Source organism: Plutella xylostella, chromosome Z (genome assembly GCF_932276165.1).
Source record: "Plutella xylostella chromosome Z, ilPluXylo3.1, whole genome shotgun sequence".
NCBI classification, from domain to species: Eukaryota; Metazoa; Arthropoda; class Insecta; order Lepidoptera; family Plutellidae; genus Plutella; species Plutella xylostella.
In genome coordinates this window covers 6,823,816-6,837,597 of record NC_064012.1, presented here as the reverse complement: position 1 = coordinate 6,837,597, position 13,782 = coordinate 6,823,816, and the positions used below count along the sequence as shown (strand labels likewise).

Genomic DNA, 13,782 nt, shown 5'->3' with positions numbered 1-13,782 from the left:
TTAGGACCTTAGGACTAACTTTATGGTTTATTACTCTGAGATTTTAACCAATAGATATCCTCAACATAATTATGACGTTATGACACGTGATGACACTTATGTTCCTCGTACGATCATTCATTTGTATAAATATTTACACACAAATTGTTAATAAAGTGGGCATTAAATAAAAATGTTATCAGCAGCTAAAGTGCGTATACATGGCATGCAAGATGAGAACTGGGTCATCAAGGATAAAATCAGCCAGTACCGAGGCCTCATCAAACTATACGGTAAGACGCTGCATTGTTTCCAATAACATCACAATTCATTAATGATTCAATAATTATCCATTGCTGGCCTTGAGAACTACCCCAAATAACCTCACCTTTAAACCAGAGCGCGACCGCAAAATCCATGAGGGTGACCTTCAGAAGCAGAAGCGGCGGTACTCCCGCGACATCCGCCAGCTGCGCAAAGACATCTCTTCCAAGCGCGAAGAGCTCGGGGTCGCCACGCAAGGAGACAAGCAGTTTCTGAGGAATGCCTTCCAAGAGCACAGGCGCCTGCAGCTTATGTACATGAATAGTAATGCGAGTGTGAGTGTTTATTATCCAGATAGAGCTCCTCTTTTCTAATGAGCGAGCGCCAGAACACTGTCAACGCTTCTCTCAGCACCTACTACTATCATGGTGCGCACTACAAGACATTTTAGTTACGTAGGTAGAATGGCGATGTAGGTACCTATACGAACGACCACCATACAGTATATACCTACCGATTTACACATAAAATGTTAGCTGCCTGAAGTAGCCTTAATTACTTACTAATCTATTACTATTACCTACTTTAGAAAGTGCTAGAGAGCATCCACCAGGAGAATTTTAACAGACGGAAGCAGCTGGACCGCATCACTTACACCAAGAAAATAAAGATGGAGAGGTTTCGAATGATGCAGGTGAGAAAGTTTTAATATTTAAGTAGATGCATCGGCCGCCTCGGCAGACGGATTAAATCACACAACATAATATAAGTAGGTAGAACATGGCACGAAATATTTTCAAAACCTTCTTACCTCAGTACGACACAGTCAGTGGAATGAGTTCGGCCTCCTAGCTTCTCATTTGGGTAAATCTGCCTGAGCAGGAACTGAGTCCTGCTCAGGCAGATGAGGCTCAATGATAATTCGGCCAAATACGATGCTGTACTTGTACCTTCAAGTTCTCAGTTCTGATATAAATTGAGTAGGTACATATAGTATAAGGCAGATAAATCTGATCTGACCCCTCTCAGAAGCATTGTTACTATGAGAGAGGGGTCAGGTTTCTCTGCACATGACCGTATCTATGTGTTATGTCTTTGGTAATAAATCCGTGATTTTCTACCAAGAATGATGAACAATTGTAGCTGGAAGCTGCGGAGCTCCGTGATCGTCTGCTGTATGAGATCGCGGGCAAGCTGCCGAGCGAGAAGAAGGAGCAAGCCGTGGCCAACTACGTGCAGAAAGCCAACATCAAAAAGAACGCCGCTCTCGCCATCAAAGTCATGTACAAGAAGATCCTGGATATACTCAAGAAGGTCAGTTTTTACAGCATAGTCTTTCGTACTGCTGATCTGATGATAACCTTAACCTAAGTACGGCTGTAGGTAAGGTTCACACATCACAACCCATCATCACGGGTCTCCCTTTCAAACTTACAATGAAGGAAAGGTTTTAGGCCTAGTCACTTCCGTAGGTATTACCGCGATTAATAGACCCTATGGTATGGTACACTTACCAAGCATTTCAAATCTTTTCACGGTTATGCTTAGTACCTAATCTTCAAACACACAGGATAGCATCTACTTCGGAGTGGTGCTAGACGCTTTGAAGCTGGACTGCCGGGCGCAGGGCAAGTGCCTCATGGGAGCCACGGAGATGGGGCAACTGGCCATGGAGTATCTCGACGACCGCAAGTTTGAATACAACAAGTTAGAAAAACAGATCAAGATGAATATGAAAGAGAGGGACAGAACGTTGAAGCTGGTGCGGCGCGAGGTCGCCTTCTTGACGGACTCGTTCCCGAAATTGTTGAGGAAAGAGGTATTTATGTTGCTTATACTGGTAATGTAGTTATGCACTTACGTGGATTATACCTAGACCTAGGACCTATCAATCGGTAAGTAAGTAAACACTAAACAAACACACTAGAAACACTCATCTTATCCACTATCCCTCTACCACGCATTAGCTACTCTCATTATAAATGGAGCAGGCTACCTATCCCATCTCCCTCGGCCCTATTACCAACTGTCTCAATCCTCAGTAGCTGGGTAGTCTATCCCCTATTACTCCCTCGGCCCTATTACCTACTGTAATTCGCAATCCGCAGGAGCTGGGTAATCTATCCCCTACCAGGGTGCCTGTTCACCAGTGCGGAGCGCGGTAGCGGAGCGGTGTGCCAGACATCATCCAATGAGCGAGGCGCAAATAGCATGAGCGGAGTTTTTATGCAATCTCATTGGTCAATTTCTCTCTCGCTCCGCACTGGTGCAGAGGCAGCCTTACTGCCTCGGCCCTGTTACCTACTCTCACTCGCACTCCCCAGGAGCTGGGTAATCTGGAGGAGCTGTACGTGGACGAGGAGGCGGGCAGCGTGCACTCGACGCGCCGCGAGCTGGACGAGGTCATGGCCGTGTGTCTGCGGCTGCAGCGCGCCACGCTCGTCTCCTCCGAAGATCAGATACTCAGGAGGTGTGTGATATTGAGGAGCTGGGTAACCTGGAGGAGCTGTCGTCTCCTTCGTAGATCAGATACTCAGGAGGTTAGTGGGACTGATGCTATTTGGCTCACCATCCTTGTTTTCCATAAGTGAACGTGGACCTTAGTAGAGAGAGCAGCTCTGTCGCATGTGACGGTGTACGCGTTATGTTTGGTTAACTAGGCCACTTATTATTAACTGAATCAAAGGGCGGGAAGATGCCCGCCCGACGAGCCTCGTCAAGTTTGGACGAATCAAAAAATCTGTTCTTTGTTAGTGACTCTGGCCGAGGGTCGCAAATATTTGGTCTCGGATCTTAGCTATTCAAGACGCAGCTGACCGTGAACTCGAACTGTGGACTATTGACTCGTTTCATTCGTTTCTACCCAGGTTACAAGAGCAGAAGTACCAGACGGAGCGTCTGTCAACGTAGCATGTTACCAGTGGACTATAGACCTGTGTCATTTGTTTCTACCCAGGTTACAGGAGCAGAAGTATCAGGCGGAGCGTCTCTCCACGCAGTTGGCCTTGAACACGATCAGTAGACTATTGACTTATTTCATTCGTTTTATGTAGGTTACATTGACTAGTTTCATTTGTTTCTACCCAGGTTACAAGAGCAGAAGTACCAGACGGAGCGTCTGTCCACGCAGCTGGCGGTGAACACGACGCGGCGGGACGCGCTGCTGGAGGGGCGCAAGCACGCCGCCCTCATGCTCGACACGCTCAAGAACGTGGGGCAGGAGCAGACTTATGCGTGAGTCTAGTTTTATTTATAAGGCCGAGTTTTTTGATCCGTAGTCAACTTTAACCATTAGTCAAGTCACTTGTCAAACATGACAACTGCATACGAATTTTGTTGGATTAACTAATGGTAGCCATTTTTGACCAATGGTTGAGTTAACTAGGGATCAAAAAACTGGCTCTAAGTTCACAGACATTCTTATAAATTCTTGCTTGTGGATCTTAATGTAAATAACAGTACAAAACTATGCAGTCGTTTGTTAGAGGTGGCATGACCTAATAGGATTGTAGCTATCGATTTTTGTAAGGAATTTAAGGGATACAGATCGATATTGCAATGTTGTTATTTTCCACCTTTGCCTATCTCAGTTACGTACAAGAGAAGAAATTGCTCCGCGAGCGACTGGAAGCTGAAAAGAAAGAAGAATCAGACCTCATCAAATCATTGGATGAAAAGGGACAACTCATCATAAACATGAAGACGTCGCTGCAACAGATAAATCAACTACTGTCTTGTGTCGGTAATATATTTTACTAAGTAGGTTCATCTTGTTGTGTTGTGAGTTATGACTCCTTGTGACTAGTAGAATTAGGTAGGTACTTCTAACGCTTAATAACTCCTATTGTTAAACGGCGCCGTCGCTTATGATAGATTCGAAGATTTTACATTATTGTGTACAATGAAACTAGGATAATACCTAAGTGGGGCACCTCCACATCTAGGCCTCATGCTAAGCACTTTAGCCTCTATAAGTAGGAATGAAGGTCCCTTGGAGTCGCACTTATTCAGGTTTTACTGTATGAGTATTATTGTACATACATACCTACATACATAAAATTTGCTCAAAACTGTAATCCCCGTAGGTGTAGTCAGAGATGCAGAGCTGTACATTTGTGCCACGTGATAGGTCGCGAGCCGTATCGCTGTTTTTGATTGAGCATAAAGCACAGTGCACTTAGGGTACACATCTAGAATCTAGATGTGCAAATTTCTTCACGATGAGTATTAGGTACACTCACGGGCAATGAAAAGGTGCCACTGAGAAAAGCACCAAATTACTTCTAAACGGAAAGGGCTAGCTTAATGTCGCCTTCTGCAACATTGAAGTAGGTACATTTAACAGAGCATCAGAATATTACCAACTAAAATCTGTAATATTTTGTTCTAATTTTAAAATAAAACCTTGAAAAAATTGGAGTCGTTTGTTTTCGGAATTTTGTTAGTGTAACTTTTTCATTGCCCGGCAGTGTATTATAGACCGCTGTACTGTCCACAGGAGCCCCGCCGCAGCCCCGCGCGGCGCCGGCGTCCGCCGCGGTGCTGCAGTATGCCGTGGAGGAGGACCTCCAGCCCGTGCCAGTCGTCGAGACTGACTGTGAGTGGATCGATATCACTAGAGTCTGTTTTAATATTCTCAGATACTAAATTGTCAGATTCTGAACGGTTCATCAACAGTGGGTTGTCGCGCCAATAGAACGATACGTCACTTATTCGCGGGACTATCGACTATTGATGAACCATCAGAATCAAAATCAGACTTTAGATAACTTAAATAATAGTTAGAGTGAACGTCAATAGTTTCGGAGTACTGAGTTGAAAATTTGCATTTTTATCCGGCTTTATATGTACTATAATATAAGAAATGAAATTGTCACTGTATGGTAAGTTGGTGATGTTACTGAAATGCCCACCAATGTGATGGCATTGTTATAAAAAATAAAATCAATTCAAAAACTTCGATTTGAGTGAGCTCGTTGAATTCTAATACAGTGTGCTACGAAGGCTACGAGAAGCGTAGCGCGTAGGCTGTAGCAGGACACATGTAACGGCGTCAACAAACTTGAAAAGGGGCTAACCTAACCTAACCCCTCTTAGGGGGTAGACGTGTAGGATTCAACTACAACTACTTATAATTACAGTCTACTTTAATTCCTTTGTTTTCATTTCACTATTCTTACTACGCAGCCATTCAAAGTGCCGGGCGGTTATAAAAAACAGGCGTCATGCCACTCGTAGGCGCTCCTTTCACATCCCATTTTGCGTTTCTACAACATGTGTCTCATTCCAGTGGACAAGTTGATAGCCGAGTGCGTGAAGCGCCTCGGGGTACTGACGGCCGCGGCGGCACGCGTGGAGGTGACGACGGCCGTGAGAGCCTCCGCCAAGCAGGCCTACCACCAGCTACTAGTCGCGTCCATGAGGGAAAACTATAAGGAGGACACCGTGGTTGAAGGAGGTGAGTTGATGGGTGATTTAAATTAGGTTGATCTAGGTTATGTGGCCATGTACAGCCGCGCACGCTGCGAAGGAGCGGGGAGACCTTGAGTCTCCCGGAGAAGAGCTGCGGCGCAGTGCGAGGTGACTCCGGTGCGTTCCCCTGGAGATCCCGGAGCACCTACCCGCACTGATGGTGGCCACCGAGGGGGTTTTAGTGGGTTAAAATCTCACATATCCCGGCTTCCTCCCCCGAAGTCGGCGGGAATATTTCTGAAGATTTCGCCCTCGTAAAAAAAAAAGTTCGGGGTTAAAAAGACCTGAGACTGGCCCTACCACGCACATTATATAGTCGATCAAGAATCAAGATACGTGCAGCCAAGACTGGGTTTTTTATTATGTAGATGATTTGGAAACCAGCAACAGCCGTAAATGGTGAGATGACAGGTATCAGCGTTTCCCACGAGTATGTTGATGATGCATTTGCCTGATTCAGGTAAATATGCATCATCATATCTTTTCTTTTGGCTTTTTTTATAATTTCATACATTTGTTTGTAGATCTCATAGAGTTCGAGATGGAGGACCCCAACGTGCCGAACCACCAGATGATCAAGCTGCGCAGCAAGCAACTAGTGGAAGCGCAGGTCAGCGAGTTCGACGTCCCCGTCGCGCCCTCGAGGAAGTAAATAGGGGAATGTCATGAGGACGGCGGAGGATTACAAGAATTATAATCATGTATTCACTTAACTATTGTTAGAGCTTGTAAGCTTACGCTTACGATTGCGTTTCTACGCCTTCGATAGACTGCTATACGCCAAAGCGCGCGCTTTAAAATGCCTAATGCTTTAACTATTGGCGTTATTTTATTACCATTCAGAACTAACACGAAGTAAGTAGTGGGAGATTATAAATCATGAATAGATTATACTATAACTTTTTTGTGCGTTACCTTACTACTTGTAATGCTATAAAATAAAATTATATGTGTTATAATAATCAAATCTATATTAATAAATTATTTATAAATAACACCCTGAATTAAACTTCTAAACCGTGAAATACATAATATATTGACCAGATCAAAGCGAGTTAGTCCGATCTTCCATTTCGGAATCTTCTGTCCTAGTATCCAAACTACCTTGGTTGGATGATAAGAATTGATGATGATAGGCTAGGCTGGATACTAACTACCGTACTTTATTCACTATAAGGGTGTTACTAGTACTCTCTCCAATTGAATCTATGTGCATATCTCTTTAAGGTTTGAACTGTTGTCCTAAACTTGGACCATTTCCCACCACAGAAATAAAGACGAGCAGTTAAAATTTTAATGAACATTACGTTAAATAACGTCTCTGAGTACGGCAGCCGTTTCCAAGTTAAGACAGACGTTTCCGAGGTTAAATTTTTCAGGTTGAAAGATCAGACTAATCGATCACAGCGGTGTATTTTCACTTAGTTTTCTGCTTCTTCTGTGGCGCGGGCGCGGCGGCCGGCCCGGTCTTGAAGTACAGGGCGTAGAACACCCCCGTGGCCAGGACCAGGATCGACGACAGCACTGTGATGTACTCCACGCGGTTGCTGGAATAGACAGGGAATATTAAAGATTGCAATACAATTATAAAAACAAAAAATACAGAGAATAATACTATACAAAACCAACAATAACAAAAAAGGTTACTGTCCAGAGCGTCAAAAAGGCACCAGCTCAGTATGTCCTTATGCATATTTACAATATTATGTTCCTACTAGCTCCTGCGTACACCGCCAAAAAAAGGGGGTACATAGGCCTCTTCCAAAGAGCTCCAAAACACTCTCCTCTGCCTATACCTAAGGTCGTCGGTCTGCTATGAAAAGCCTTTATATCGAAAAACTTTTTATAAATTTAGTGGCGTGTCCTCTATGATCTTGTACATTAGATTTCAAGTCAAAATGACCTCGGGTAAGGTGTCTGGTGGATGGTACTCACTGGAAGGGGGTTCCACAGATGGTGTACCAGGTGGCCCCATGAGCTGGCCGCCTGTTGCCGACGCAGTGGAAGTCGAAGTACGCCTCGTCGTAGTTCTCGGCACAGAAGTACTTGCGCTTGTACAGCGTCTGCGAATAGCGGCCGATTGTTTTAAAATGTTGTGTAGATTTCATTGCAATAGGCACATGTATTGAGGAGTGAGATGTAGGTTAGCGAAGGTAGCGTACAAAATCAATGATTCTTAAATGTGTAAGGTGTTTAAAATACATTAAATTCCATTCAGAGTGTCGTGAGTTGTCTCATGGGCTTCTATGTATTTAAACTCCTGACGCCACGCTGACATCGCGTCGCCTTGCCACCCACCGGCTTAGTGGTTAAACTATTATTATTATTCTACTTATTCCTAAACCTCAAAGATACATAATTCATAATATTCTACCTATTCCTAAACCTACTCAAACCCCATGAAAATCGTCATAATCACCTGTCCGAAGGGCGTGACAAGCGAGGCGGTCTGGTCGCAGGGCCCAACAGGCTCATGCAGGCCGGTGGAAACCTCGCGCTCCGGCGACCAGCTCACCACGAACCACAGGTAGATCACGTAGTGCAACGCCAGCTGGGCTATTAGCACGTAGTCGATGGATGATAGTCTGTGGAGAAAGGGGGTGTGGTAGGAGGTGGCAGGAGCGGTGGTAGCTCAGTCGGGTAAGCGCCCGCTTCTCACGCCAGAGATGCGGGTTCGAATCCCGGCGCTGACATGTACCAATGAGTTCTTTTCTGAATTTAAGTACAATATATACCATCGCTCTTACGGTGAAGGAAAACATCGTGAGGAAACCTGCATATCTAGATTTAGCACATCCAGATATGTGAACCCACCAACCCGCAGTGGACCAGCGTGGTGGGAAAAATGGTCCAAGCTTAGGAAGGCAGTTTAGACCTTGGGGATATGCACAAAGGTTCCATTCGAGAGAGCCAGGTGCAGGTACTGTTACCCCCACAGAGAATAGAATAGAATAGAATAGAAAGGGGGTGTGCGTGTGAGAATGTTGTAGAGAAGGACTGATGTTTACCGTAAGATATGCTTATCTCAAGTTAGATTTGCCAATAACTTGCTACTTAAAAGATTTTTTCAAATCTGCTTAGGACTCTTAGGAGAGTAAGTACCTACAGTCACAGTGAGAACAATTAATTATCAGCAATAGCCCGTAAAAAATATCTACTGTTGGGTTTACTACGGTCTCTTTACACAAGAATACTGATATGAATCCCATCGACACGTAACACACGCAAGACACACACTAAACCCACCTAGTCTTGACCTTCTCCCTGTCAGCCACGAGGCCGACCACGACGGCGGCGGCGAACAGCGCGAACAAGGCAAAGAACGTGACCTCGGAGTGCAGCCCGTGCTGGTCGTGCAGCGGGTGGTACAGCGGCACGAACATCAGCACGCCGCCCGGCATGCCCAGCGCCACTGCCGCTAGGAACGCCTTCACCTCCGTCTTGAAGCTGGAGGGAGATAGGGGGGTAATCATAATTTATAGTTAGGCCCACTTGCCACTGGTAAAGCTGCAATAAGATGGAGGAGATCCCGTCTCAGCGATCTTAATTCTGTCTTCTGGGATGAATCGCAAGGAAAACAGCCCAGGAACAGAAACGTCTGCAGAAGAACTGCGTATAAGCTCTATGCTCCTTGATGTTAGAGGAATAATCATTATCAAACTTAAGTTTAACATGGATAAGGAAAACAATAGGAAAGGCAGTCTGTCATATATAGAAACATGGGTTATCATGTGGCGATGCACATCTCGTAGATTTAGAGCACAATTTAAGGTATACCTATTCACAAGCTATTAAGAAGTTCCACCTGCCATTGCTTTCGCATAGTCACTGGAACTTTGTCATTGCTGGCAAGGGTAGTTACTTACCCGGCAGAGTCCCACTTGTCGACCTTGGGCGCCAGCCACGCGCGGATGGCCGTGAAGAAGTAGAACAGACTGGCGGCGAACGCGGCGTGGAAGTAGTACGAGTTCCATGGCACGAAGTAGTGTCTGGAATTATGTAAAAGTGTAAGTTAATTTTCAAATTTACCTATATTTTGGCATTCCGTGGACTAAAGCACATTAGAGCAGGACTGGGGTTTGCTACCGTGTGGTGAAAGGAGTAGAAAGTCAGATCAGCGTTATTTGGTGATGTCTCAGCGTGCACCGGACGTGCATTTGATAGGTCACTCAGAGGGCACCTTGAAGAACCCAAGAAGAATTATATAGAAAAACTAAAGGGAGATATGAAAAGAGAGTGGTGTGTGGTAGCCATATGCCTTTCTCTATGCTTTTATCAGAATACATCCCAACATACCGGTCAAAGATATTCGGGTCGGTGTCGTGCCAGGTCCAGTGCACGAACTTGACGGCCACGATGTCGTACGGGATGTCCACGAGCACGGTGGCGAGGCCCACGGCGAACGGCTCCGCGTACGACGGCAGGTTCAGCCGGGAGACCGCGTAGGCAGCGTGGTACAGGAACGCAGGGTCTGAAAGGAGTGACACCGGTTATTTAAACTCTCTTTTCCATCCAAAGGTTGTCTGGTAGAGATTCCTATAAGCAATAAGGCCGCCTTTTCGTATTTTTTCTATTTAAGTGTACTTTTTAGTATTTCTATGTTTTCTTTTGCAAATAAACAGTATTGTATTGTATTTGGTAAGCATTCTGTTGGCGACGGGTGCCAAGGGTGGAGATTATGGTAGTAACTTTGCAGTTATTGGACCATATATCGATAGGATAATATTTCCGTACCTCCTTTAGGTTAGCTGGTAGAAAATGCTTTTAGCGTTTACCCACCTTTTTACACTTATATCCTGTATTACCATAGGTTACACTGTACAAATGCCTACACAAACAGTACTTAGAACCACTGTGGACTCACACAACAGTATGATGTGCAGCGGCTGGCGGGCACCCAGCAGCATGAGCGGGGTCTGCGAGTGCCAGAAGTTGTCGAACTCCGGCACCACGAAGTGCCAGAAGTTGTCGGCGTATAGCCCGTGCAGCACCGTCGCTAGCCACCACCACGGCCAGCGACCGCCCTTCCTGAAGGCTGTGGAGATAAGAGGGAGATTAGTATAGGTAGCAGATAGTATACACAGTATACACATCACGGCCACAACCGCCCTTCCTGAATGCTGTAAATATAAAAAGGAAACTAGGGAAGTGAGGTAGTTCCTCAACTACAATATTTAGGTTTGGTGGTGAGGTGTTTCCTAAAGCGTCATATACACCACGGCCAGCAACCACCCTTCCGGAATGCTGGGGAGGTAAGAGGGAGATTAGTATACGCAGCAGATAGTATCTAGGCAGCGTAATACACCGGCCTGCGACTGCCCTTCATGAATGCTGGGCGCATAAGAGGGAGATTAGTATTAGTATAGCCAGCAGGTAGTACATATAAGCAACGGCAGCGTGATACATCACACGGCCAGCGACCGCCCTTTCTGACTGCTGTGGAGATAAAAGAGATAAGCCAAGTATGGTGCCTTCAGGAATTGTGGTTCCACAACCACAGCAGCGTATGTGGTGAGTTGTTTCTCAAAGCGACGTAACTTGTGTGAATTTGATACTTAGGCAGCTTGATAGCAATCGCCTTTTCTGGATCGTGTGCAAATGAGCGGAGATCAGCTATAGATCATTTAACTTAAGTTATGCTGTGGTGATGTGTGGAATGCTTTTATCAGAAATCGCGTTTTTTTACTTATAGGCTTAAAAGCCAATAGGGCGCCATAACTCTGACATCATTTTTCTTCTCTCTGCGGCCGCTTCACGGGTCAAATTACACCGAAAAATATCAAGCACAAAATAAAATCATATTATATATCATTACTTTAACTTAACACTGTTCAAATATGCACCAACTTGTATGTTTGGCTGATGGTTTATTATTAAACTATATACCCGCTATTGTACTTATTTAATTAACATGTAATATTGAATAAGTTTGTGTATTGTATAAAATATAAATAAGTATAATTAGTTATTAAGTACCTAATTACGTAGAATGATTCATCACGGACAAATCTCTGTGATTTTTCTGATGCAATGTTATAATTAATCAATAATTCTGTAAAATAATTTGATTAAAAAAATTAAAAAAATCGACGTACGTCAATAAACTCGTTTAATGCGCGTTCCACTAATCACAGCGCCGTATCTATCTACAGCAAATCGCGATATAGTGACGTTGATCTACGTCGATAACATACCCGTGTAGCGGCAGCTGAATTTCGAAGCTGATAGTTACCATGGATAAATGTGATGAGTCCAGCCAGCATGTACACCCCCTGTGAGATGAGGTACGTGGGCTGAGCCTTCCATAGCTCATTGATATCGTTTGTGTGCACCAGCCACTCCCACCACTGAAATTAGAAATGTACATTGTATTATTTCTTTAGATAAAACATGTTTAATATGTAAGAATTTATTTTGGTTATGAGTTCTTTAGAAGCGTCCGTAGTCGAGCGGGCCTCAGTGATCGTAACTGATCGCTGAGGTTAAGCAACAACTGACACGGTCAGCCATTGGATGGGTGACCAATTTCAAGTGGTGCTTTTCTGGACGCTTCCGTGCTTCGGACGGCACGTTAAGCCGTGGGTCCCGGTTGCTGCTTCGGCAGCAGTCGTTAAGCCTAGTCAGAGGCCTTCGGGCGGCTTGAAAACATCTGACAGTCGGGTTGCCCACTTACCCGACACCTCTCTCAGCACAAGCTTGCTTGTGTTGGGGTCCACCAACCCGCACTTGGCCAGCGTGGTGGACTAGGCCTAAACCCTTCCTTCATTGGAAGGAGACCCGTGCCCCAGCAGTGGGGACGTAATGGGTCGTGATGATGATGATGAGTTCTTTGCGATACAGGCTCGCCTAGTGCAGAGTTTACCGGTAACATTGGTGTTAATAATTCAAAGTACACTCACAATTAGTGATGATGTTTTATTTAATTATTCAAATAATGTAATTGTGTTTTTTGATAAATAAACTTATTTATATTTGAGTACCATATAAAAGTACCATCTATTTACCTATAACGCAGAGCATCCTCAAAACAATTTATGTACCATTCGCAAAGCGTACCTATAAATTACTTAATAGCATTTAGCTCGCACCGCGTTCTATCCAGAAACAGTTAATCTAAATATATAAAAAATAGTTTTACTTACAGTGGCTCCGCGAAAAACTTGTCCCGCCATTTCGAACAGACGATCGATGTCGAATGGATTATTTCTTCCAATCAGTGGATTCTACTAGTGTCGTGCTTTACTTACATTCTGTTGCCATCGTGTCGCTATAAGCAGCATATCGATAATATTATTGTGAATCACATTATTAATACCTAAGTGAGCCTGTATGAGTGTACCTATAAGATAAGGGTATCTTTAGAGGTATTGATTATGTGAAACCATTGTTATCATTAAATTTGTTCATTCCTTATCTCAATCCATCCATATGCCTGTTGCCTGTACCTATCAGTTTGGTACTTATCTTAATTAAAACATATGTTTTCATGCTCAAATCATTAATACATTTTACGTAACTTTTAATTCTTACTAGTTTATAATATCTACTTATATTATGGAACACCTTATCACTTGACTTATGCGGATTATTTTATAATAGGCCTTGTGATATTTCGTATTTGTATTCGATTTTATATTCTTTTCATTGCTTGAAAATTATTTTGTTATGGAAGTACTTAGCTATAGTTAATTATTGGCATGTAATGAATTAATTAATATGAATAGTACCTACTTGCCTACCTATTTCCATATATCGCACAAAGCTTGTCCTTGCTTGGGACGTCTGAATAAATACAAAATTATTATGAGTAAGATAGATAATATTCAACAAATAATTCAGAACACTTCACTATTTACTTGAATATAATAGTAATATTAATAAGTATAAATAGTAATAATTGTAATTTTCTTCATTATTATGATAATACAAAAGTTCACTTTCACCTGGTCGATAATAAAACTATCGACTCAGCCCCGGCACATCACTAGCACTCGTAGGCACATTCAGCGTTGCGAGGACGTGTCGTCCACGTCCCCGCGCGCCTCCACATCGTCATGTTTTATCAGC

General features: G+C 43.9%; 2 protein-coding genes across 2 annotated transcripts; one reads left to right on the top strand and one right to left on the bottom strand.

The window, feature by feature from the left end:
• The first annotated feature begins 23 nt into the window (after positions 1 to 23).
• On the top strand, positions 24 to 6,712 carry LOC125491238. Its single transcript, XM_048632728.1, has 11 exons — positions 24 to 272; positions 379 to 578; positions 833 to 937; positions 1,387 to 1,557; positions 1,814 to 2,062; positions 2,568 to 2,713; positions 3,331 to 3,477; positions 3,834 to 3,985; positions 4,742 to 4,840; positions 5,534 to 5,701; positions 6,240 to 6,712. The coding sequence occupies exons 1-11, from the start codon at positions 173 to 175 to the stop codon at positions 6,365 to 6,367; spliced, it is 1,665 nt and encodes a 554-aa protein (XP_048488685.1). The 5' UTR covers positions 24 to 172; the 3' UTR covers positions 6,368 to 6,712.
• LOC105397951 lies at positions 6,669 to 13,010 on the bottom strand. The gene is made up of 9 exons (XM_048632730.1): positions 12,858 to 13,010; positions 11,948 to 12,062; positions 10,580 to 10,750; positions 10,012 to 10,186; positions 9,582 to 9,704; positions 8,962 to 9,162; positions 8,135 to 8,300; positions 7,651 to 7,778; positions 6,669 to 7,262 (listed from the first exon to the last, which is right to left on the bottom strand). The coding sequence occupies exons 1-9, from the start codon at positions 12,885 to 12,887 to the stop codon at positions 7,133 to 7,135; spliced, it is 1,239 nt and encodes a 412-aa protein (XP_048488687.1). The 5' UTR covers positions 12,888 to 13,010; the 3' UTR covers positions 6,669 to 7,132.
• Between the last annotated feature and the right edge of the window lie 772 nt (positions 13,011 to 13,782).